General features: G+C 46.3%; 1 protein-coding gene across 1 annotated transcript in view; it reads right to left on the minus strand.

Moving 5' to 3' along the window:
* LOC143805878 (cytochrome P450 2G1-like) overlaps positions 1–27,589 on the minus strand; it is a 220,013-nt gene that overhangs the window by 22,562 nt on the left and 169,862 nt on the right. The window contains exon 7 of the mRNA XM_077285619.1: positions 9,020–9,207. Within this exon, the coding sequence (XP_077141734.1) occupies positions 9,020–9,207 (188 nt within the window). The remainder of the gene's footprint in view (positions 1–9,019; positions 9,208–27,589) is intronic.

Below are 27,589 nucleotides of genomic sequence, written 5' to 3' on the forward strand. Positions count from 1 at the left end.
AGTGTTGCACACGAGGTGTTCCATTATCGAACAGCTAGTGGTAAGCGTCAGCAAGCAGTGATACAAATGAAGTGTTTGGGCGACAATAGACACACGGTGGAAGTACTGGCCGAGTACTTGCAGCAACAAATGCAAACATGGCTGGGCAGTGAACTTGAGGCAGGCAAGGTCGTCAGTGATAACGGAAGGAATTTTATGGCTGCCATAGCCCTTTCAGAACTGAAACACATACCTTGCCTGGCTCACACCTTGAACCTGGTGGTGCAGTGCTTCTTCAAAAATTATCTGGAGTTACCAGCCCTGCTTCTGAAGGTGTGAAGACTTTGCTCGCACATCCGCTGGTCGCCCGTACACTCCAGCCGTATGCAGAACCATCAGCGATCGCTGAATCTTCCCCTGCACCGCCTAATAATCGACGTTGCAGCAAGGTGGAACTCCTCACTGCACATGGTTCAGAGGCTGTGCGAACAGAGGTGTGCTTTAATTAATTTGTGGGAGGATACACATACACATACACGGGCAGGCACTTGGATGGCAGACATGGAGTTGTCTGGTGTGCAGTGGTCGAAGCTAAAAGACCTCTGTCAAGTCCTTCAGTGTTTTGAGGAATGCACACGGCTGGTAAGTGCAGACGATGCCATCATAAGCATGAGCATCCCACTAATGCGTCTGCTGATGCAAAGTTTGATGCACATTAAGGAACAGGCGTCTGCAGCCGAGGAGGAGGGAAGCCTTGATGACAGTCAGCCATTGTCTGCTCAGGGAACTCTCCTGGACGAGGTGGCAGACGAAGAGGAGGAGGATGATGGGGAACACAGCTAACTGCTGAGCTGATGGCAGTCAGTGGTCACGCACCCAGAAAAGCACACAAACACTCCTCGCCGGTATTCTAGGGGCTTATTTCAGCCAGGTCCCTGAATACACACATACAGGCGCGACCACAAATAACAAGCTCATGACATGAGGTGATACTAGCGCATGGCCGTGCGACCATGCAAACCTTTTATAGCTGAAGCAGCTTCAGGACCTTCCTAGGGAACAATGGAAGATGCTACAGTACCTGAGCAACTTCAGGACCTTCCTAGAGGACCAATGATAGCTGCTGCAGTACCTGAGCATGTGACCCCTGACCTCCAATGAGAGGTCTTACATTGGGCATGCTCAGTGTGTGCAAGGCAGGACTTAGTCCCAGAAAAGCCTGCTCGCCGCTGACCTGTGCAGGCTACACAGCAGAGCCTGGAAAGGCGGCAGTAATCCTTTGCACAGTATCAGACCGAGCGAGACGCTGGGACCGACGTCTCCACTGAGCAGGCTCCACTGCGGTCGATGTAGAATGGGAGACCGTAGCAGACATGGCTTGATATTCCCCCTGTGCAGCAGCGGGAACTCGACTCCTAACATTACCCCCTCTCCTAGGGCAACCCTCCTTGGGCCTCGCTACACTCAAAGGCTGCAATGAGGAGCGGAACCCGAATGTGCTCCACAGGTTCTGTCCTCTGGGCCATGACCCTTCCAGTCCACCAGATAATATTTCTTGCCACGTACCACCTTGTATCCCACGATAGCATTCACCTCAAACTCATCCGTGGATGAACCCGATATCCCAGCAGATGACTCGGAAAAACGGGACAAATAGACAGGCGAGAGAAACGTGAAAGGTGTCGGTGATACCAAGGCGTGGAGGAATAGCCAAACGGTAGACCACAGGGTTGACCTGTTCCAGAACCTTGAAAGGGCCTATGTAGCAAGGCGCAAACTTAGTTGACTCAACTCGCAGCTTGATGTTACGGGCGGAGAGCTACACTAAGTGGCCACGAGCAAAGGTCGGAGCGGAGCGCCGTGGTGCATCAGCAGAAACCCTCATTCTCTCCTTGGAGGCCCGGATGGCATCCTGTGTGCAGTCCCAAATGTCACAAGCCTCCACCGCCCAGTCTGCCATTCTAGAAATCGGTGGACGACACGGGCATGGGCACAGGAACACGCGGATGCTGGCTGTAATTAAGGAGAAAAGGAGTCTGCCCAGTAGAGTCGGCTACGGCGTTGTTTAAAGCAAATTCCGCCCAAGGTAGCAAAGATGCCCAGTCATCCTGTCTGGCGGAGACAAAATGTCGTAAGTATGTGACCAGAGTCTGGTTGGCCCTCTCTACCAACCCATTCGTCTCGGGATTATATGCAGAAGAGAGTTTTAGCTCAATGCTGAGTAAACGACAGAGTTCTCTCCAATACCGAGACGCAAACTGAGGACCATGGTCACTCACAATTTTGTCAGGCATGGCATGTAGACGGAAAACATGTTTGATGAACAACGCTGCTAAAGCCCATGCAGAAAGTAACCGTGGAAGCAGAACCAAGTGCACCATCTTAGAAAATGGTCGGTGACTACCCAAATAACTGTACAGCTATGAGACTTGGGTAAGCCTACCATGAAGTAAATCTCGACCATCTCCAAGGGCCTGTCTGCCACTGGCAGGCGGTAAAGTTGCCCAGCAGGCCGTTGCCGAGGAGACCAATTCTTGGCACAGGAGACAAACGCCCGAATATAGTCCCCGACGTCACAGGCCACATGCGGCCACCAGTATGTCCTTGCCAAGAACTCAGATGTCCTCTTGATCCCAAAATGTCCACCCACCCTGGAGGAGTGAGCCCAAGAGAACCTCTGGTCGCAAATTAGATGGAATGAAAGTCTTACCTGGGGGCACAGACTCTACCGAAACTGGAGCCACAGTTCTCAGGCTCTCAGAAGGGACAATAAGCTGAGGCTCCTCCTCCTCCGATAACACTACAGAGCGGGAGAGAGCATCGGCATGCACGTTCTTCTCCCCAGAAAAAAATGGAGGGTAAAATGGAACCGGGAGAAGAAAAGGGACCATCTAGCCTGATGAGAATTTAGCCGCTGGGCTGTCTGTAAATACACCAAGTTCTTGTGGTCTGTGAACACCTGGAAGGGAAAGCGAGCTTCCTCCAGAAGATGTCTGTACTCTGAGAAAGCCAACTTCATAGCTAGCAGCTCCCTGTCCCCAATGGAATAATTCCTCTCCGTTGGTGAAAAGGTCTTAGAGAAGAAGAAGCAAGGATGCTTCCGACCTTGAGAATCCTTTTGGAAGAGGACTGCTACAGCACCAACGGATGAGGCATCCACCTCCATAATAAATGGCTTATCTACATCGGGGAGATGTAGGATTTGGAGCGCTAGCGAAGTGTGACTTAATCGAGAGAAAGGCCTTGGAGACCTCCTCCGACCATAACTTGGGATTTGCTCCCTTCTTGGTGAGGGCAACCAAGGGAGCTACCAAAGTTGAGAAGTGGGGAATGAACTGGCAATAGTAATTAATGAACCCCATAAAGCGCTGCACTGCTTTGAGAGAATGGGGTTCTTGCCAGTCCATCACGGCCTGTAGCTTGGCAGGATCCATAGCCAATCCCTGGGCAGAGATGATATACCCAAGGAAAGGCAAGGACTCCTGCTCAAACACACACTTCTCCAACTTGGCAAAGAGGGAGTTAGCCCGTAGGAAGTCGAAGACCTTGCAAACATCTCTCCGGTGGGAGTCTATATCTGGAGAGTAGATGAGAATATCATCCAGATAAACTACGACTGAGGTGGAAAGCATATCCCGGACAATGTCGTTTACAAAGTCTTGGAAAAAGGTTGGCGTCTTACAGAACCCGAAGGGCATCACCAGATATTCATAGTACCCATCCATGGTGTTAAAAGCCGTCTTCCATTCATCCCCCTCACGGATACGAATCAGGTTGTAAGCACCCCGCAGATCTAATTTTGTAAATACCCTTGCTCCCCTTAGCCTATCAAAAAGATCAGATATCAAGGGTAGTGGGTACTTATTCTTAACGGGGGTTAAGACCCCTGTAGTCTATGCATGGACGCAGATCTCCACTCTTCTTCTGTACGAAAAAGAACCCAGCCCACACAGGTGACACTGACTTCTTAATGAATCCTCTTGTCAGATTCTCTTTGATATACTGTGACATTGCCTCCATCTCCGGGAGAGGCAATGGATAGACTCGAGCCCGGGGAGGCTGAGCACCAGGCAAGAGGTCAATAGGACAGTCATAGGGGCGATGAGGCGAAAGGGTCTCCGCAGACCTTTTGGAGAACACGTCCGCATAGGGCCAATATTGCTTGGGAAGAGAGAATAAATCTGCGGGTACCTCAGATGTAACAACCTGAACGCTTTCCCTCTGACATCTACCCCCACAAGATTCACCCCATCCTAAAATTCTGCCTGTGGACCACTCGATATGAGGAGAGTGATACCGTAGCCAAGGCATCCCTAACAGGATCTCATCAATTCCCTCAGGAATGACAAGCAGAGATATAATCTCCTGATGAGATGACGACAAGGACAGAGCTGAAAGGGATGGTCTGGTGCGTCATCTGTGAGGGCAGTGTCGACCCATTCACCACTCGTACAGTTACTGGTTGAGCTAGCATTAACAGGGGTATTGCTTGACGTTGGGCGAAGGCAGAAGACATAAAATTGCCCTTCAAGCCAGAATCCACGCAGAGCTCTACCGTGTGAGTGAATGAGCCTATTCAGGAGGCAAATGTCGCTGTGTCTAGTGTACCTCCACCTACTACCACTAGACACTGACGTTTCCTCGACCACTGTGAACATCTGGTGGCAAGATGTCCTGACTGCTGGCAAACATGGCAGACCTTGAGTGCATGATCGGTCCGGGACTTAGATCCCGCTCGCGACACTTCCATGGCATTATGTGACTCAGGAACCTGGACCGGAGATTCCAAAGGTTTGGCGAAGGTGGGAGCCAGCCAAAACCTCTGCCTACACTGGGCCCGCTCTAACCTCCGCTCGTGAAAACGGAGGTCAATACAGATAGACAGTGACACAGCTATTAACTCCTCCAGTGTGGCGGGAATCTCCCTTGAGGCCAGAGCGTCCTTCACATGGTTAGCCAGCCCTCTCCAAAATATAGGGATAAGGGCTTTATCTGACCACTCCAGCTCAGATGCTAGGGTGCGGAAGTGGACGGCAAAATGGCTGACCAAAGACGAGCCCTGAGTCAATGCCAACAGTTGGAGTGCTGTATCATGGGTGACTCGCGGCCCTAAAAAGACCTGTTTCAGAGTGTTCAGGAACAGCGGAGCACTCTGCACCACATGATCGCCACGCTCCCACAGCGGTGTAGCCCACTCCAACGACCTGTTTGACAGGAGAGACACAATAAATCCCACCTTTGCCCACTCTGTGGGGAAACGTGTGGCCAGGAGCTCGAGGTGTATAGTGCACTGGCTCATGAAACCCCTACAATATTTACTATCACCAGAAATTTTTTCTGGCAGTGGAAGGTGAGATAGAGTCGGAACAGGGGTGGCAGAGGACAAGGTTGCTGCAGCCACGCTGGCAGCCTGAACAGTAACTGCGGTAACATCCACAGCTGAGGTTGTGCGCTCGAGAGCCGCCAACCTACCCTCCAGCTGCTTGATGTACTGCAAGGATTGCTGCTTGTCCGCCACTTACTAGCCAGACCCTGGCGCTAGTATTGTGTTAGGGTTGGCGGAACGCACCGAGTATATATATATATATGTATAAATACGTGCGTTGGCAAACCGGGGTCCACCATGCAGGAGAGGAACCTGCTGCTGGAAAATGGCGGCGCTATATGGCAGTAAAAGAGAACTCTGTTAACTTCACAGAGTCGCTAGAAATAAGATGCTGTGCCCTGTTAGCGTCACAGGGGAACACAGCTAACTGCTGAACTGATGGCAGTCAGTGGTCACACACCCAGAAAGGCACGCAAACACTCCTCACCAGAGGTGCAGGTATTCTAGGGGCTTATTTCAGCCGGGTCCCTGAATACACACATACAGGTGCGACCACAAATAACAAGCTCATGACATGAGGTGATACTAGCGCATGGCCGTGCGGCCATGCAAACCTTTTATAGCTGCAGCAGCTTCAGGACCTTCCTAGGGAATAATGGAAGATGCTACAGTACCTGAGCAACTTCAGGACCTTCCTAGAGGACCAATGATAGCTGCTGCAGTACCTGAGCATGTGACCCCTGACCTCCAATGAGAGGTCTTACCTTGAGCATGCTCAGTGTGTGCAAGGCAGAACTTAGTCCCAGAAAAGCCTGCTCGCCGCTGACTAGTGCAGGCTACACAGCAGAGCCTGGAAAGGCAGCAGTAACCCTTTGCACAGTATCAGACTGAGCAAGACCCTGGGACCAACGTCTCCGCTGAGCAGGCTCCACTGCGGTCGATGTAGAATGGGAGACCGCAGCAGACATGGCTCGAGATTCCCCCTGTGCAGCGGTGGGAACTTGACTCCTAACACCATGCGCCCAAGTTCTTGCATCTGGATGTAGCCTTCCAGAACTCGGTCAAACTTTTGGCTGAGCAAATGACTGCTGGGTTCAACATGTTGAACAAAAGCATCCTTGAACTCGGCAGTCGTCTGGATAGGATGCATTCAGATGCAAGTAGGTCGCCGAATCATTTTTTTTTTCGGGCAGTCCTCGCATGCATGGAAAATCTAACTCCTGATCAGCAGATGCATGTAATGCAAGGCTGTCATGTTGCTCTAACGCAGGCCACCTTTCAAGCCCCTCCACCTACCCCCGTAGTTCCTCCCACACCTCCCTCCAGCCACTGTCCCTCCTACCAATCCGTTCCAGTTCCAAAATCTGCCCCAGTTCCAAAATCTGCCCCAGTTCCAAAATCCGCCCCAGTTCCAAAATCCGACCCAGTTCCAGATGCCTTCGCCACAGTTGCCTTCCCTGTTACATATTCCTTCCCTGGCCCAGCTTCCTGTACCTTATAATTTCCCACCTACACCAACCCAACTCCCCGCCCAACCTGTCCTGCCTGCTCAACTTCATGTTTTCTCCACCCCTTCCACTTCAGATCAACCCAACCCGATCGCCTTTCCCTCACTATCGATGTGGTCCACCCTGGCAACCCCTCCGATACTATCTCCACCCAACAGTTTACAAATTTGTAAATATTTGTTAGAAAAAACATTTTTTGGTTTAAAAAAGCATTTATTGTCAATAGCATTTATATAACACTTTGTATAAAAGGTACAAAACATACAACACTATTTTTAATGGTAAAATAAGGTTGATTTAGGAAAAAAACTTGGGTAAGCTACAAAACTTGGTGTAATACAAAAAACATGGTATAATCACAAGTGTAACTTCAGCAATAAGTTTAGTACACTCAACATACATTCTATAAAATCACAAACATATCAAACCCTGTCATCCTGCCATTCAACTCTTCCTCGAGGTGACAAAGTAATCAGCAAATTTGTCCCTCATTCGGGATACTGCCACAGCACTCCGAAAAGTTATATTTTGATAATCAAGCAAGGTGGTTTCAGACACAGTTTCCTCCATGGCAACCTCTTCCTAGGATAGGACAAAATTGTGCAGGACCACGCAAGCCTTCACCACCTCATCCACAGTCTCAGTTTTCAGTTTGATAGCGGTCAACAGTACTCGCCATTTTGCTGTAAGAATCCCAAAGGCACACTCCACCACTCTTGCGCTCGAGTTAAGCAATAATTAAATACTATTTTTGTTTGCGTCAATCCACTACTTGCATATGGCTTGAGCAGGCGTGGCGAAAGTTGGAAGGCTTCATCACCAACACACACAAATGGCATTGGTGGGCCAGAGGTTCCAGGGAGTGGTCTTGGAGGTGGAAAATGAAATGTGGCTCCGTGTAAACGACGCCCCATTGCAGACATTTTAAAAACCTGCAAATCATTGGAGTGGCCATATGTACCAATATCCACCGCTATGAACTTGCATTCGGGGGCTGCAATGGCCATCAGCACAATTGAAAAATATTTTTTATAACTAAAATATTCTGAGCCAGATCCAGCAGGTTTAACAATCCTTATGTGCTTGCCATCCACTGCACCCAAGCAATTAGGAAAATGGCAAATCTGTTGAAAATTATTGTCAATCTCTAGCCACCTCTTCGCTGTTGGATGTAGGATGTACTCCTTCAGTAAACAATACCACAATGCCCAGCAGGTCTGTTTTACTATCCCTGATATTGTAGAAATCCCAAGCCGAAATTGATAATGGAGGGAGGAAAAGGATTCACCAGTTGCAAGGAATCTATTTTCTATGCCTTTTTTAACAAATTAATACAAACTACCAGCAACAACATTGCAGTTATAAGTCTGCTGAATGATAAACCATAAAAAAAAAGGCTTACCGAAGAGTCACCATCAGACGCTCTGCCGGTGATATGGAAAAGCAGCAATAGGTGTCCTTTCTCCTGATAAGCTCTCCAACCCATTCCACCAAAACATCAAAGTTTTCAGCTCTCATGCGCACATAATTGACGAATTTCTCTGGGTTTTGCCTCAATTCCATATACAGCGTTGAATAGACCCTATGGGTCAATTGCTGTGCAGTGATCAGATGGATCCAAAGACGTCAGCGACGCCGCAAAGTATGCGCTGTCTTGCTTCCCCCCTTTCCCGAACAATCACTGCCAACCTATTGGCCTCAAAAGCAAAATCTGCATAGATGGTCACAATATTTGCTAGAACTTCTTCCATTTCTGCCACTTGCTCTACAACCTCTCACAGATGGGGTATTAAAACACTCAATATATAGCTTTCCATTATTTTACAGTAGCCAATCCCGTTTGGGAGCCTCCCATTTAGAGATATGAAAAAACGCATCCGTTGAAAAAAATGGCTGAAACGGATGTAAAAAAGGATGCGACAGATGTAACTGATCCTGTTTTTCGACGGATCAGTCGAAAAACGGGATCCGTTGTTTTCGTTTTTCACTATTTTTGACGGATCTGACGCGATGTCGGATTGTGACTGATGCCAGAAGACGGAAGTATGACAGAGGCCTTAATAGTTTCGAAATTTTGAAAGATCTACATAACTGGGTGAATATTGCCCAGTTATGTTTCCCCATTGTTGAAACCAACAAAGTTGGAAGCCCTCTTGAAAAATCCATCCTTAGTCTTGATGTCACTTCATGAATTGCACAGGCTTACCTTGGGGATGCTGTAGCCATGAATGTTCACATGCTTTGTGGTGCATCGAGGTGCACCCAATGGCATGACATCACTATATCTCTGCATCTCATGTAGGAAAGCAATTGTATATTGCATATGTTTCCTGTCATCTGCCCTGGGCTCCTTCTCTCGTCCAATCACTTGGTCAATCTCTTTATGTACTTTATCTGTAGGTCAATAAATAAAATGTACAGATAGTTGGCTTTTGCTGTTTTAAGCTTCTGCAATGTCTTATATAGAAATGAACAATGAAGGAGATAGATATGAAAAAAAAGGAATGAATATCCCAAAACTAATTTTGGCCAGATTCACTCATATCAGTAGAAATTTTGTCCAGATGGCCTGCATTGTTCTGGATTAACCCCTTAGTGACAGAGCCTATTTGGTACTTAATGACCGACCCAATTTTTACAATTCTGACCACTGTCACTTTATGAGGTTATAACTCTGGAACGCTTTAACGGATCCTGCTGATTCTGAAATTGTTTTTTCAAGACATATTGTACTTTATGTTAGTGGTAACATTTCTTCGATATTACTTGCGATTATTTATGAAAAAAAACAGAAATATGGCGAAAATTTTTAAAATTTTGCAATTTTCAAACTTTGTATTTTTATGCCCTTAAATCAGAGAGATATCTCACAAAAAATAGTTAATAAATAACATTTCCCACATGTCTACTTTACATCAGCACAATTTTGGAAACAAAATTTTATTTTGTTAGGGAGTATAAGGGTTAAAAGTTGACCAGCAATTTCTCATTTTTACAACACCATTTTTTTTAGGGACCACATCACATTTGAAGTCATTTTGAGGGGTCTATATGATAGAAAATAACGAAGTGTGACACCATTCTAAAAACTGGACCCCTCAAGGTACTCAAAACCACATTCAAGAAGTGTATTAAACCTTTACGTGCTTCACAGGAACTGAAATAATGTGGAAGGAAAAAAATGAACATTTAACTTTTTTTTGCAAACATTTTAATTCAGAACCATTTTTTTTATTTTCACATGTGTAAAAACAGAAAAGTAACCATAAATTTTGTTATGCAATTTCTCCTGAACACGCCAATACCCAATATGTGGGGGTAAACCACTTTTTGGGTGCGCCGCAGAGCTTGGAAGTGAAGGAGCGCCGTTTGACTTTTTCAATACAGAATTTGCTGGAATTGAGATCGGACGCCATGTCACGTTTAGAGAGCCCCTGATGTGCCTAAACAGTGGAAACCCCCCACAAGTGACACCATTTTGGAAACTAGACCCCTTAAGGAACTTATCTAGATGTGTGGTGAGCACTTTGAGCCCCCAAGTGCTTCCCAGAAGTTTATAACGTAGAGCCATGAAAATAAAAAATCGCATTTGTTTACACAAAAATGATCTTTTCGCCCACAAATTCTTATTTTCCCAAGGGTAACAGGAGAAATTAGACCACAAAAGTTGTTGTGCAATTTGTCCTGAATACGTCGATACCCCATATGTGGGGGTAAACCACTTTTTGGGCGCACCGCAGAGCTTGGAAGTGAAGGAGCGCCTTTTGACTTTTTCAATGCAGAATTGGCTGGAATTGAGATCGGACGCCATGTCACGTTTAGAGAGCCCCTGATGTGCCTAAACAGTGGAAACTCCCCACAAGTGACACCATTTTGGAAACTAGACCCCTTAAGGAGCTTATCTAGATGTGTGGTGAGCACTTTGAACCCCCAAGTGCTTCACAGAAGTTTATAACGTAGAGCCGTGAAAATAAAAAATCACATTTTTTCTACAAAAATGATCTCTTTGCCCCCAAATTTTTATTTTCACAAGGGTAACAGGAGAAATTAGACCACAAAAGTTGTTGTGCAATTTCTCCTGAGTACGTCGATACCCCATATGTGGGGGTAAACCACTGTTTGGGCGCACCGCAGAGCTTGGAATAGAAGGAGTGCCGTTTTACTTTTTGAATGTAGAATTGGCTGGAATTGAGATCGGACGCCATGTCGCGTTTGGAGAGCCCCTGATGTGCCTAAACAGTGGAAACCCCCACAAGTGACCCCATTTTGGAAACTAAACCCCCCATGGAACTTATCTAGATGTGTGGTGAGAACTTTGAATACCCAAGTGCTTCACAGAAGTTTAGAATGCAGAGTCGTGAAAATGAAAAATATTTTTTTCCCCACAAAAAAGATATTGTAGCCCCCAAGTTTTTATTTTCACAAGGGTAACAGGAGAAATTGGACCACTAAAGTTGTTTTCCAATTTATACCGAGTACGCTGATGCCCCATATGTGGGGGTAAACCACTGTTTGGGCGCACGGCAGAGCTCGGAAGGGAAGGAGCGCCGTTTTGGAATGCAGACTTAGATAGAATGGTCTGTGGGCGTTATGTTGCGTTTGCAGAGCCCCTGATGTACCTAAACAGTAGTAACCCCCCACAAGTGACCCCATTTTGGAAACTAGACCCCCCAAGGAACTTATATAGATGTGTGGTGAGAACTTTGAATGCCCAAATGCTTCACAGAAGTTTATAATGCAGAGTCGTGAAAATGAAAAATATTTTTTTTCCACAAAAAAGATTTTGTAGCCCCCAAGTTTTTATTTTCACAAGGGTAACAGGAGAAATTGGACCCCAAAAGTTATTGTCCAATTTATCCCGAGTACGCTGATGCCTAATATGTGGGGGTAACCCACTGTTTGGGCGCACGGCAGAGCTCAGAAGGGAGGGAGCACCATTTGACTTTTTGAGCGCAAAATTGGCTGTCGTGTTTGGAGACTGTTATGATCCGGTGACTTTGGAGTCGCATGAACTTTCTCTGGAGTAGGTGGAAACTGTACTGACCGCAAAACCTGAACTAACACCGCAACTAGAAGTAGCCGTGGGGTGTGCCTAACAAACCCTAGACACCTCGACACAGCCGGAGGACTAAATACCCCTATAGATGGAAATAGGAATACTACCTTGCCTCAGAGCAGAACCCCAAAGGATAGGCAGCCCCCCACGAATATTGACTGTGAGTAGGAGAGGAAAGACACACGCAGGCAGAAAACAGGTTTCAGCAAAAGACGCCACTCTAGCTAAATAGGGAAATATAGGACAGAATACTAAGCGGTCAGTATTAAAACCCTTCCAAAAATATCCACAGCAGATAATACAAAAAGTTCCACAATCTAACTAAAGACATGGAATGTATATCTGCCACTCCAGAGAATCCAACAAGACTGAGAAAATACTGACACAATCTAAGTTGGACAATAAAACACTGAATAGCACAGAATTATTAAGCACTCAGCATGTGTGCCACAGAAACAAAACCAGACACTTATCTTTGCTGATTTGGCAGAAGGCAGAAGGAACCAAACCAGGACCAAAACCTCCCACAACCATGGACAACTGGCAAGGACTAATGAATCCTGCACGCCTAAATACCCCAGTCAGAACTGCAATCAGCAGATACACCTGACCAGGACTGCAACTCAGGGACAACTGCATTATTACCTACAACCACCGGAGGGAGCCCAAAAGCAGAATTCACAACAGGAGACCCCCTGATGTACCTGAAAAGTGGAAACCCCCCAATTCTAACTCCAACCCTAACCCCAACACATCCCTAACCCCAACCCGATCCATAATCCTAACCACAACCCTAACGATAATCACAACCCTTACCCCAAAACAACCCTAATGTCAACCCTAACCATAACCCTAATCAAAACCCTAAATCCAACACACCCCTAATCCTAATCTCAACCCTAACCTCAAACCTAACCCTAATCCCAATACACCCCTAATCCTAACCTTAACCCTAATCCCAAACCTATCCCTAATCCCAAGCGTAACCCTAATGCCAACCCTAACCCTAATACCAACCCTATTCAAAACCCTAACCCTAATCCCAAATCTAACCCTAACTTTAGCCGCAACCCTAGCCCTAACTTTAGCCCCAACCCTAGCCCTAACCCTATCCCTAAATTTAGCCCCAACCCTAACCCTAGCCCTAACTTTAGCTCCAACCCTAACCCTAGCCCTAACTTTAGCCCCAACCATAACCCTAGCCCTAAGGCTACTTTCACACTTGCGTCATTCGGCATCCGTCGCAATCCGTCATTTTGGACAAAAAAAGGATCCTGCAAATGTGCCCGAAGGATGCGTTTTTTGCCCATAGACTTGTATTGCCGATGGATCGCGACGTGCACTGTTATGACCTGGTGGTTAAGGAGCAACACTGATATGACCTGGTGGTTAAACATGGGACGAGCTCTGAGGAGGTGGTATCTTTACTGACCGCAGTTCCTAATCCTAACGCCAACACTAGTAATAGCCGTGGGATGTTCCTGTCACTCCCTAGACACCTCGTCACAGCCTAAGAACTAACTACCCCTAAAGATGGAAATAGAAAGCTATCTTGCCTCAGAGAAAACCCCAAAAGGAAAGATAGCCCCCCACAAATATTGACTGTGAGTAGAGAGGGAAATGACATACACAGAAATGAAATCAGATTTTAGCAAAGGAGGCCAATACTAATCTAGATAGACAGAATAGAAAAGGATACTGTGCGGTCAGTATTAAAAACTAAAAATCCACGCAGAGTTTACAAAAATGATCTCCACACCGACTCACGGTGTGGAGGGGCAAATCTGCTTCCCCAGAGCTTCCAGCTAGCCAGAAAATATCATAATGACAAGCTGGACAAAAAGAAACATAAGGAGCTGAGCAAAAGTCCACAGCAAATGGACAACCAAAGAACTAGCAAGAACTTATCTTTTGCTGAAATGGACAGGCCATATGAGAAATCCAAGGAGAGATCTGAATCCAACCCAGAACATTGACAGCTGGCATGAACTAAAGACCAGAGCCAGGTTAAATAGGAAGGCCAGGAGAAATGATAAGTAAAGGCAGCTGCTATGGCCAAACTCAAGGAGCAGCAGTTCCACTCGAAACCACCAGAGGGAGCCCAAGGGCAGAACTCACAAAAGTACCATTCACAACCACAGGAGGGAGCCCCAGAACGGAATTCACAACAGTACCCCCCCCTTGAGGAGGGGTCACCAAACCCTCACCAGAGCCTCCAGGCCGATCAGGACGAGCCAAATGAAAAGCACGAACCAAATCGGCAGCATGGACATCGGAGGCAACAACCCAAGAATTATCCTCCTGGCCATAACCTGTTGTGAATTTGGATTCTGGGCTCCCCCGGTGGCTACTGGTGGAATTGAACTGGTGTCTTCATCTTCTCTGTTCACCTGTTCCCATCAAGATGTGGGAGTCGCTATATAACCTTGCTGCTCTGTTAGTTGCTTGCCGGTCAACAATGTTATCAGAAGCCTCTCTGTGCTTGTTCCTGCTCCTAGACAACTACTAGATAAGTTGGACTCTTGTCCATGTTTGTTTTTGCATTTTTGTTCCAGTTCACAGCTGTAGTTTCGTTACTGTGTCTGGAAAGCTCTTGTGAACAGGAATTGCCACTCTGGTGTTATGAGTTAATGCCAGAGTTTTAAAGTAATTTCTGGATGGTGTTTTTGATAGGGTTTTCAGCTGACCATGAAAGTGTCCTTTCTGTCTTCTGCTATGTAGTAAGTGGACCTCAAATTTGCTAAACCTATTTTCATACTACGTTTGTTATTTCATCTCAACTCACCGCCAATACATGTGGGGGGCCTCTGTCTCCTTTCGGGGTATTTCTCTAGAGGTGAGCCAGGACTAATATTTTCCTCTGCTAGTTTTATTTAGTCCTCCGGCTGGTGCTGGGCATCTAGAATCAACGTAGGCATGCTACCCGGCCACTGCTAGTTGTGCGTTAGGTTTAGTTCATGGTCAGCTCAGTTCCCATCTTCCAAGAGCTAGTTCCTATATATGCTTATGCTATGTTCTCTTGCCATTGAGATCATGACAGTTTGACCGGCCATCAAAGTGTTAATTGTTTGGGCTGAAGCAGGAGAAAAAGAAGTGTTGAAGGGAAATTTTTATTTTTTTTTTTCTCCCCTCAGAGTTTTGCTGCCTAGCCCTTAATTGCTGTCTAGCTGCTTCTTACCTCCTCTTAACCCTTGAATGGCTCTGTGTCCACCTGTTTGTAATGGATCTTCAGAGTGTAACTGCAGGTTTGCATAATCTCGCCACGAAGGTACAAAATTTGCAAGATTTTGTTTGTCATGCACCTGTATCTGAGCCGAGAATTCCTTTGCCGGAATTTTTCTCGGGGAATAGATCCGGGTTTCAGAATTTTCGAAATAATTGCAAATTATTTTTGTCCCTGAAATCTCGCTCTGCCGGAGACCCTGCACAGCAGGTCAGGATTGTGATTTCCTTGCTCCGGGGCGACCCTCAAGACTGGGCTTTTTCATTGACACCAGGGAATCCTGCGTTGCTCAATGTGGATGCGTTTTTTCTGGCCTTGGGGTTGCTTTATGACGAACCTCATTTGGAGCTTCAGGCAGAAAAAACTTTGATGTCCCTATCTCAGGGGCAAGATGAAGCGGAAATTTACTGCCAAAGATTCCGTAAATGGTCTGTGCTTACTCAGTGGAATGAGTGCGCCCTGGCGGCGACTTTCAGAGAGGGTCTCTCTGATGCCATTAAGGATGTTATGGTGGGGTTCCCTATGCCTGCGGGTCTGAATGAGTCCATGACAATGGCTATTCAGATCGATAGGCGTTTGCGGGAGCGCAAACCAGTGCACCATCTGGCGGTGTCCACTGAGAAGTCGCCAGAGAGTATGCAGTGTGATAGAATTCTGTCCCGAAGCGAGCGGCAGAATTTTAGACGGAAAAATGGGTTGTGTTTCTATTGTGGTGATTCTACTCATGTTATATCAGCATGCTCTAAGCGCACTAAAAAGCTTGGTAAATCTGTTTCCATTTGCACCTTACCGTCTAAATTTATTCTATCTGTGACCCTGATTTGCTCTTTGTCATCTATTACCACGGACGCCTATGTCGACTCTGGCGCCGCTTTGAGTCTTATGGATTGGTCCTTTGCCAAACGCTGTGGGTATGATTTAGAGCCTTTGGAGACTTCTATTCCTCTGAAGGGGATTGACTCCACCCCATTGGCTAATAAACCACAATACTGGACACAAGTAACTATGCGTATTAATCCGGATCACCAGGAGATTATTCGCTTTCTGGTGCTGTATAATCTACATGATGATTTGGTGCTAGGATTGCCTTGGCTGCAATCTCACAACCCAGTCCTCGACTGGAGAGCTATGTCTGTGTTGAGCTGGGGATGTAAGGGGGCTCATGGGGATGTACCTGTGGTTTCCATTTCATCATCCACTCCCTCTGAAATTCCTGAGTTCCTGTCTGACTATCGTGACGTCTTTGAAGAATCCAAGCTTGGTTCGTTACCTCCGCACCGAGAGTGCGATTGTGCCATAGATTTAATCCCGGGTAGTAAATACCCAAAGGGTCGTTTATTTAATCTGTCTGTGCCTGAACATGCTGCTATGCGAGAATATATAAAGGAGTCCTTGGAAAAGGGACATATTCGTCCATCGTCATCTCCCTTAGGAGCCGGTTTTTTCTTTGTGTCAAAAAAAGACGGCTCTTTGAGACCATGTATTGATTATCGGCTTTTGAATAAAATCACTGTTAAATATCAATACCCATTGCCGTTGCTGACTGATTTGTTTGCTCGCATAAAGGGGGCCAAGTGGTTCTCTAAGATTGACCTTCGTGGGGCGTATAATTTGGTGCGAATCAGGCAGGGGGATGAGTGGAAAACCGCATTTAATACGCCCGAGGGCCACTTTGAGTATTTAGTGATGCCTTTTGGTCTTTCTAATGCTCCGTCAGTTTTCCAGTCCTTTATGCATGATATTTTTCGCGATTATTTGGATAAATTTATGATTGTGTATCTGGATGATATTCTGATTTTTTCGGATGACTGGGACTCTCATGTCCAGCAAGTCAGGAGGGTTTTTCAGGTTTTGCGGTCTAATTCTTTGTGTGTGAAGGGTTCTAAGTGTGTTTTTGGGGTACAGAGGATTTCCTTTTTGGGATATATTTTTTCCCCCTCTTCCATTGAAATGGATCCTGTCAAGGTTCAAGCTATTTGTGATTGGACGCAGCCCTCTTCTCTTAAGAGTCTTCAGAAATTTTTGGGCTTTGCTAACTTTTATCGTCGATTTATTGCTGGTTTTTCGGATATTGCTAAACCATTGACCGATTTGACTAAGAAGGGTGCTGATGTTGCTGATTGGTCCCCTGATGCTGTGGAGGCTTTTCGGGAGCTTAAGCGCCGTTTTTCCTCTGCCCCTGTGTTGCGTCAGCCTGATGTTGCTCTACCTTTTCAGGTTGAGGTCGACGCTTCTGAGATCGGAGCTGGGGCAGTGTTGTCGCAGAAAAGTTCTGATTGCTCCGTGATGAGGCCTTGTGCCTTCTTTTCCCGTAAATTTTCGCCCGCTGAGCGGAATTATGATGTTGGGAATCGGGAGCTTTTGGCCATGAAGTGGGCTTTTGAGGAGTGGCGCCATTGGCTTGAGGGGGCCAGACATCAGGTGGTGGTATTGACTGACCACAAAAATTTGATTTATCTTGAGACCGCCAGGCGCCTGAATCCTAGACAGGCGCGCTGGTCATTATTTTTCTCTCGGTTTAATTTTGTGGTGTCATACCTACCGGGTTCTAAGAATGTTAAGGCGGATGCCCTTTCTAGGAGTTTTGAGCCTGACTCGCCTGGTAACTCTGAGCCCACAGGTATCCTTAAGGATGGAGTGGTATTGTCAGCCGTTTCTCCAGACCTGCGGCGGGCCTTGCAGGAGTTTCAGGCGGATAGACCTGATCGTTGCCCACCTGATAAACTGTTTGTTCCTGATGATTGGACCAGTAGAGTCATCTCTGAGGTTCATTCTTCTGCGTTGGCAGGTCATCCTGGCATTTTTGGTACCAGGGATTTGGTGGCAAGGTCCTTCTGGTGGCCTTCCCTGTCACGAGATGTGCGAGGCTTTGTGCAGTCTTGTGACGTTTGTGCTCGGGCCAAGCCTTGTTGTTCTCGGGCTAGTGGATTATTGTTGCCCTTGCCTATTCCTAAGAGGCCTTGGACGCACATCTCGATGGATTTTATTTCAGATCTGCCTGTTTCTCAGAAGATGTCTGTCATCTGGGTGGTGTGTGACCGTTTTTCTAAGATGGTCCATTTGGTTCCTCTGCCCAAGTTACCTTCTTCTTCCGAGTTGGTTCCTCTGTTTTTTCAAAATGTTGTTCGTTTGCATGGTATTCCTGAGAATATCGTTTCTGACAGAGGGACCCAATTCGTGTCTAGATTTTGGCGGGCATTCTGTGCTAGGATGGGCATAGATTTATCTTTTTCGTCCGCTTTCCATCCTCAGACGAATGGCCAGACCGAGCGGATTAATCAGACCCTGGAGACATATCTGAGGTGTTTTGTGTCTGCTGACCAGGATGATTGGGTTGCTTTTTTGCCATTGGCGGAGTTCGCTCTCAATAATCGGGCCAGCTCTGCCACTTTGGTGTCCCCGTTTTTCTGTAATTCGGGGTTTCATCCTCGATTTTCCTCTGGTCAGGTGGAATCTTCGGATTGTCCTGGAGTGGATGCTGTGGTGGAGAGATTGCATCAGATCTGGGGGCAGGTGGTGGACAATTTGAGGTTGTCCCAGGAGAAGACTCAGCTTTTTGCCAACCGCCACCGTCGTGTTGGTCCTCGGCTTTCTGTTGGGGATTTGGTGTGGTTGTCTTCTCGTTTTGTCCCTATGAGGGTCTCTTCTCCTAAGTTTAAGCCTCGGTTTATCGGCCCGTATAAGATATTGGAGATTCTTAACCCTGTTTCCTTCCGTTTGGACCTCCCTGCATCCTTTTCTATTCATAACGTTTTTCATCGGTCATTATTGCGCAGGTATGAGGTACCGGTTGTGCCTTCCGCTGAGCCTCCTGCTCCGGTGTTGGTTGAGGGTGAGTTGGAGTACATTGTGGAGAAAATCTTAGACTCTCGTGTTTCCAGACGGAGACTCCAGTATCTGGTCAAGTGGAAGGGATATGGCCAGGAGGATAATTCTTGGGTGAATGCATCTGATGTTCATGCCTCCGATCTGGTTCGTGCCTTTCATAGGGCCCATCCTGATCGCCCTGGTGGTTCTGGTGAGGGTTCGGTGCCCCCTCCTTGAGGGGGGGGTACTGTTGTGAATTTGGATTCTGGGCTCCCCCGGTGGCTACTGGTGGAATTGAACTGGTGTCTTCATCTTCTCTGTTCACCTGTTCCCATCAAGATGTGGGAGTCGCTATATAACCTTGCTGCTCTGTTAGTTGCTTGCCGGTCAACAATGTTATCAGAAGCCTCTCTGTGCTTGTTCCTGCTCCTAGACAACTACTAGATAAGTTGGACTCTTGTCCATGTTTGTTTTTGCATTTTTGTTCCAGTTCACAGCTGTAGTTTCGTTACTGTGTCTGGAAAGCTCTTGTGAACAGGAATTGCCACTCTGGTGTTATGAGTTAATGCCAGAGTTTTAAAGTAATTTCTGGATGGTGTTTTTGATAGGGTTTTCAGCTGACCATGAAAGTGTCCTTTCTGTCTTCTGCTATGTAGTAAGTGGACCTCAAATTTGCTAAACCTATTTTCATACTACGTTTGTTATTTCATCTCAACTCACCGCCAATACATGTGGGGGGCCTCTGTCTCCTTTCGGGGTATTTCTCTAGAGGTGAGCCAGGACTAATATTTTCCTCTGCTAGTTTTATTTAGTCCTCCGGCTGGTGCTGGGCATCTAGAATCAACGTAGGCATGCTACCCGGCCACTGCTAGTTGTGCGTTAGGTTTAGTTCATGGTCAGCTCAGTTCCCATCTTCCAAGAGCTAGTTCCTATATATGCTTATGCTATGTTCTCTTGCCATTGAGATCATGACAATAACCCTTCCACTTGACCAGATACTGAAGCTTCCACCTCGAAAAACGAGAATCCAAAATCTTCTCCACTACATATTCCAATTCCCCCTCAACCAACACCAGAGCAGGAGGATCAACGGAGGGAACCATGGGCACCACATATCTCCGCAACAAAGATCTATGGAACACATTATGAATGGAAAAAGAAGCTGGAAGGGCCAAACGAAAAGACACCGGATTGATAATTTCAGAAATCTTATAAGGACCAATAAAGCGAGGCTTGAACTTAGGGGAAGAAACCTTCATAGGAACATGACGAGAAGACAACAAGACCAAATCCCCAACACGAAGCCGGGGACCAACACACCGACGACGGTTAGCAAAACGTTGAGCCTTTTCCTGAGACAACGTTAAATTGTCCACCACATGAGTCCAAATTTGCTGCAACCTGTCCACCACAGAATCCACACCAGGATAGTCAGAAGGCTCAACCTGCCCCGAAGAAAAACGAGGATGAAAACCAAAGTTACAAAAGAAAGGCGAAACCAAGGTAGCCGAACTAGCCCGATTATTAAGGGCAAACTCGGCCAACGGCAAGAAGGTCACCCAATCATCCTGATCAGCAGACACGAAGCATCTCAAATAGGTTTCCAAGGTCTGATTGGTTCGCTCCGTTTGGCCATTTGCCTGAGGATGAAATGCTGAAGAAAAAGACAAATCAATGCCCATTCTAGCACAAAAGGACCGCCAAAACCTAGAAACAAACTGGGAACCTCTGTCAGACACAATATTCTCCGGAATGCCATGCAAACGAACCACGTGCTGAAAAAATAATGGAACCAAATCAGAGGAGGAAGGCAACTTAGGCAAAGGTACCAAATGGACCATCTTAGAAAACCGGTCACAAACCACCCAGATGACAGACATCTTCTGAGAAACAGGAAGATCAGAAATAAAATCCATGGAGATATGCGTCCAGGGTCTCTCAGGGATCGGCAAAGGCAAAAGCAACCCACTAGCACGGGAACAGCAAGGCTTGGCCCGAGCACAAGTCCCACAGGACTGCACAAAAGAACGCACATCCCGTGACAAGGAAGGCCACCAAAAGGACCTAGCAACCAAATCTCTGGTACCAAAAATCCCAGGATGACCAGCCAATACTAAACAATGAACCTCAGAAATTACCTTACTAGTCCATCTATCAGGAACAAACAGTTTCCCTACTGGACAGCGGTCAGGTTTATCAGCCTGAAACTCCCGAAGCACCCGCCGCAAATCAGGGGAGATGGCAGAAAGAATCACCCCCTCCTTGAGAATACCAGCCGGCTCAAGGACTCCTAGAGAATCAGGCAAAAAACTCCTAGAAAGGGCATCAGCCTTCACATTCTTAGATCCCGGAAGATACGAGACCACGAAATCAAAACGGGAGAAAAACGGGGGGCGTGGCTAGCAGCTGAAGGAGCAGGACGTGTCTCCATTAGGCTCCTCTGCTAGCTGAAACTATCCGTCTGAATCTGCGGCTTCAATAGCCCATCCATTAGCTCCAAGAGCTTAATACAACTACTGATTAACCCAGGAAACTACCCTGCCTCTTTGGTCTCACAAAATTGGATCAAAGTGCGCTCCAAGTCTGAGGCCTGCACACAGACACGAGGCCTGGGGGGGGGGGAGTTCCCCTCTCACCAGAGGTGTGCTGCAAGCGACGCCTGGCTCAGAAACCCAGCTGGACTCACTGATAGTGAAATCCCCTGGTACATTCTACAGGAGAGACTCCGGCTCGTCGCCTGAGGGGCTCTGCGGTGCCCAAGAGACAGATCTGCGGTGCCAGGAGGAGGTAGGAAGAACGGTGAAAGGAAGTACACCTCGCGACGCTGCTGGCGGCACTACCCGCCGAGGCCCCTGCGACCTCTCCATGCTCCCCGCTGTGGACGCGCTGTATAGATTCCCACCGAGAACTTACCCGGCGGCGGGACGCACCGGGAGTAGCCGCGCCACCTTTGCGGCGGGACCCCCGACCAACTGAGTTGCCGGCGCTGACTGGTGAGAGCTGCGGCACTGGTTGCGGGGTGGCTGCATCTGAGTGCGCCCTTCATAGCCCCTGGTGGTATCCCCTGCCGCCAGCTCCAGCCTTCTGACGCCAGTGGACTAGGTGCCTGTAGCAGCCCACGGGAAGCTTACCAGTGTGGAGCGCGCTGCCTCTCTGGCCTGGAGCAGGGACCCGGCTGAAAACGACCTGAAAGAGATTGGAGGTAACTTATACCCTTTCTGCCTCTTTTTTCCCGCCACTCACCGCCATTTTAGCAAGCCATTCCTTTATCTGAAAGCTCCTTGTGACAGAGTCACTGGAGCTTGTAACCTACGGGAGGGAAAGATTTTTTCTCCAGAACTGAACAACCCACTACAGACTTGTAATTCCTACTGTTTCATACCTATCAGGGGCAGAGACTCCATAACCCTGTTACATGTTATGTGTATGCCTGAGATGCCAACTTTACATCTTTCAGAGTACACTAACGAATAGCATAGAAGGAAGAGCAAAATCTCTTTGCTGAACTGCTCAAAACAAAAGAAGCTATTACATGGTATTCTTCTGCCACCTAGTGGTAACATAAGATTCAAACTTTGACAAGATACTAAATGTGCCGCAATATCTATATCACTACCCAGGAATTGTGCTTTTGTTAACCAACGATTTAGCATTATGTCCATCCATTTAGTGGTAATGTCCACCACTAACATGCCCACCTAGCTTTTCTCTTCTTATATGCACGAGTGATGATCTCAATAGCACGCGCTATAATAATAAAAAACGATGGTTAAAATAAATAAAGAGCGTGGTAAAAACCTGGATACCGCCCTATACCAAGGCAAGCAGGGAGAGATGGACAAATTTTTGAAACAAAAATCGGCATCGAACAGGGCCACCCCAAAAAATTCTTACTCTAATACAGGCACGGAGGATCGTGATGATGACTCTGACTCAAGTGACGGGGCCTCGGGCAGTGACATGGCCCAATCTGACTCTGGCAAACTCTCCAAATCTTTCCTAAAGAAATCTTTAGCCCAAGCCATGAAACCGCTGATTGCAGAAATATCTGGCATGAGAGCAGACCTACTCCAAATTGGCAACAGGGTAGAATCACTTGAAACGTCTCAGTCCTCTCTGATTACCCACTCTAATCACATGAAAGACCACTTAGACTTTCATAGAGCACAACTGAATACTTAATTTCTTGCCCTGGAAGACCAGGAGAATCGAAGCCGCAGGAAAAATATAAGAATAAAGGGTCTGCCCGAAAGCGTCGCCACAGAAATATTGGAAAAAGCAACAAAAGAGATCTTTGCCCTTTTAATCCCACAGGAGAGATGCAACCAGATTGTTATAGAAAGGGTACACAGGTCCCTCAGACCCAAACCGAAATCTACAGACCCTCCAAGGGATGTGATATGTGGCTTGTTGAACTACCTTGACACCTTCGCTATCCTATCAGCTTCGAGAAACTCCAAGTCTCTTTCTTACGAGGGGACACCTATTCAGTTATACCAAGACATAGCTCCGTCAACTCTAGCAAAGCGAAGGATCCTCAAACCTCTCCTGGATGTTTTGCGCTCCAACAAAATACTCTATAAATGGCTGTTCCCGTTTGGCTTAATGATACACGGAGGTGGAAAACAGGTCACAGTTAGGAGTCCGGGAGATTTGCCTAGAGTGTGGGACACCTTCAACTTAGCCGAAATGGACATCCCCTCGTGGTTGCCTCTAGATATGGACCAACTCTCACCCTCTCCTCTTCATACCTTCGCTAGTGGCCAGGGCGATTGGTCACCGGTGAAGAGGCACATGTCCCCTAAGCAGGGGAAAAGCAGAATGAAGAAAAAACCACCCCCCTGAGTTAGCTTAACATCTCTTGGACACGTCACACGACTCATGGTCTACTGGCCTGAAATATATGATAGCTCTGTTCTTTTGAATATGTTATTTGAATGTTTTGCATTACTTGATAATAGTTCTCTCTCCTTAAAATTCACAGACTGCCACTCGTGCACTTATTATTTTGCCTATCTGCAATGGGAGGAAGTTCTGACCCCCCGCCTCTGCAGCGGATAGGTATCTTTTTTGTATATATAAGTTGTATTACTTGCTTGTTCACTGTTAATAATATTGACCTCATTGATTTGTTGGCATGGAAAGCATACAAAAAGCTTTTCAACATGTTACTTACACAACATGGCAAAGGATGACACTTCAGCCACCATAGTAGTGGCTTCTTACAATGTCAAGGGTATAAGATCACCATGCAAGAGAGGTCAAATCATGAATCTTTTGCACTCTAAGAAATCCCATATAGTCTTCTTACAAGAGACACATTTTAAGAAAGATAGAGTCCCGGACACGTCTAGATCTCGCTACCCAACTTGGTTCCACAGCACATGGGGTTCAGCCTCCAGGGGAGTGAGCATAGCTATCAAGAAAAATGTACCCTTTACCCCACATGATAGCCTATCGGACCCAGAAGGTAGATACATTATGCTAAAAGGCCTCCTGGCAAACACTAGGGTCACCTTGTGCAATCTATACGCCCCAAATAAAGACCAGGTTAGCTGGTTATGTAAAACACTAAACACAATAAAATTGTTCTCTGAAGGTCTTTTAATACTGGGAGGGGATTTTAATGTATCCCTAAACCCATTCTTAGACACATCCTCTGGCAGGTCTACTATCTCCCAAAAAACTCTGAAAAAACTTCATCTCTCTCTACAAAATCTAAATCTTATAGATCCCTGGAGATCTCTTTTTCCTTCCCGTAAGGATTATACTTTTTTCTCCCATCCACATAAGTTACCATAGGATTGATTATCTACTAATACAATCACCGAACCTACCATTAGTAAAATCCGCAGAGATCGATATCATTTCCCTATCTGACCATGCTCCCATTTTCCTGGAGTTGTCCATTTCGACGTTACCGTTATCCACTAGGTCATGGACACTAAATGAGACACTGCTCGACTCTAGTTTTCAGCTCACAAAGTTATCAAGCACTCTCGACCTTTACTTCCAGGAAAATATACACTCAGGCCCACCCATACCTATAGTGTGGGAGGCACATAAAACGGTGATAAGGGGAGAACTCATTGCACTAGGCTCACATTTAAAGAGAGAGAGGCTGAAACAGACATTATCCATCTTACATCAGATTAATTCTCTTGAAAAGTTACACAAAAGGTCTCAGGCAAAAGGGGCACAAGAAGAATTGTTAACTCTTAGGAACGATCTTAAAAATCTTTTGAACATCCAATCAGCCAAAATCTATATGAGGAGCAAACAAAGGTTCTATCTCCATGGCAACAGAAGCAGTAAGCTTATGTCTTCTTTGCTCAAGAAACGCAAGGATAAGACTTTTATCGCTCAGCTTAAAGCCGAGAATGGCTCTTTGCTGTCAGAAACTGCCGAAATTGCCAGGGAGTTTAGGTCCTTCTACGAGAATCTCTACAACCTAAACACACCAGATCTTATGCAGGACCCTGCAACAGCTATCGAGAAAATTAATGATTTTCTGGCTCCTTTAAAACTCCCTAAATTAACTAAAGAGGGTCACCCTCTGCTGACATCCCCTGTCACCTCTAAGGAAATTTTAGACACTCTCTCTACTATTCCTAACGGCAAGGCCCCGGGCCCAGACGGTCTCCCCATCATTTATTATAAAAAACTCATAAAACCTCTATTGCCCCAATTGGTCACCTTATTCAACTCCTACCTTCAAGGCCAACCTATACCCCAACAATCTTTAGAAGCCTTTATTACTGTTTTGCCGAAAGAGGGAAAAGACCCCAACCTTTGTTCTAGTTACAGGCCCATATCGCTACTAAACACAGACATCAAACTGTGGGCAAAAATTTTAGCGGGAAGGCTCAGTAACATTTTACCCAAATTGATCCACTCAGACCAGGCAGGCTTTGTTAAGGGTAGAGAGGGCAGGGACAACTCGACCAAAATCATACAGGCTACAATGTTCGCTAGGAGTCGTAATGTCCCTTTGGTTCTCCTGTCAACGGACGCTGAGAAGGCGTTTGACAGGGTGAGCTGGAGATTTATGGAAAGAGTTTTGATCAAATTCGGCCTGCCAGAGCAATACATTTCAGCAATTCTCTCCCTCTATTCCCAACCTTCAGCTAGAGTCCGAATTAATGGCACCCTGTCTAATAGCTTCCATATTAATAATGGGACTAGACAGGGGTGCCCGCTATTCCTGTCATTATTCATATTGGTAATAGAGACGTTGATACAGAGCATTAGACAAGGGGAAGGGATAGAGGGACTGAAAATTGGCTCCGTGGAACTTAAAACGCTAGCTTTCGCAGACGACCTGCTCTTTCTCATCTCTAACCCGCTTCAAGCCTTCCCAGCCATCCTCAAGATATTTCGTCAATTTGGCCTTCTCTCAAATTTTAAAATTAACACGGAGAAATCTGAAGCGCTGAATGTCACTCTTTCAAGATCCCAAATAATTTCTCTCAGCACTAAGACCCCTTTTTCATGGGCCAAGTCCTCCATTAAATATTTAGGAATTTTAATAACCGGAAACCCTCTGGACCTCTTCCAGGCTAACTATCCCCCATTGCTAAAAAGAGTGGAGGCTTTAATGCAGTCTTATGGATTGTCCACACTATCCTGGATGGGACGCATTAATATATTTAAGGCATACATCATGCCAATAATACTATATAATTTAAATATGGTTCCTATACATATACCTTTGACCTTCTTCAAGAGACTAAAATCAATTATTTCCAAATTCATTTGGAAGTCAAAACCAGCCAGGTTACCCTATAAATCAATATCCTATCCCATTTCCTCGGGGGGACTGGGAGTACCTGATCCATACCTTTATTATAGAGCTATACATACTCAGAACTTTCTTTTCCCTCTTTTGAGATGCATTCAACACATTGTGGGCCAGCTGTACTGTTATGACCTGGTGGTTAAGGAGCAACACTGATATGACCTGGTGGTTAAACATGGGACGAGCTCTGAGGAGGTGGTATCTTTACTGACCGCAGTTCCTAATCCTAACGCCAACACTAGTAATAGCCATGGGATGTTCCTGTCACTTCCTAGACACCTCGTCACAGCCTAAGAACTAACTACCCCTAAAGATGGAAATAGAAAGCTATCTTGCCTCAGAGAAAACCCCAAAAGGAAAGATAGCCCCCCACAAATATTGACTGTGAGTAGAGAGGGAAATGACATACACAGAAATGAAATCAGATTTTAGCAAAGGAGGCCAATACTAATCTAGATAGACAGAATAGAAAAGGATACTGTGCGGTCAGTATTAAAAACTAAAAATCCACGCAGAGTTTACAAAAATGATCTCCACACCGACTCACGGTGTGGAGGGGCAAATCTGCTTCCCCAGAGCTTCCAGCTAGCCAGAAAATATAATGACAAGCTGGACAAAAAGAAACATAAGGAGCTGAGCAATAAAGTCCACAGCAAATGGACAACCAAAGAACTAGCAAGAACTTATCTTTTGCTGAAATGGACAGGCCATATGAGAAATCCAAGGAGAGATCTGAATCCAACCCAGAACATTGACAGCTGGCATGAACTAAAGACCAGAGCCAGGTTAAATAGCAAGGCCAGGAGAAATGATAAGTGAAGGCAGCTGCTACAGCCAAACTCAAGGAGCAGCAGTTCCACTCGAAACCACCAGAGGGAGCCCAAGGGCAGAA

The sequence above is a fragment of the Ranitomeya variabilis genome, chromosome 2 (genome assembly GCF_051348905.1).
Source record: "Ranitomeya variabilis isolate aRanVar5 chromosome 2, aRanVar5.hap1, whole genome shotgun sequence".
Classification (NCBI taxonomy): domain Eukaryota; kingdom Metazoa; phylum Chordata; class Amphibia; order Anura; family Dendrobatidae; genus Ranitomeya; species Ranitomeya variabilis.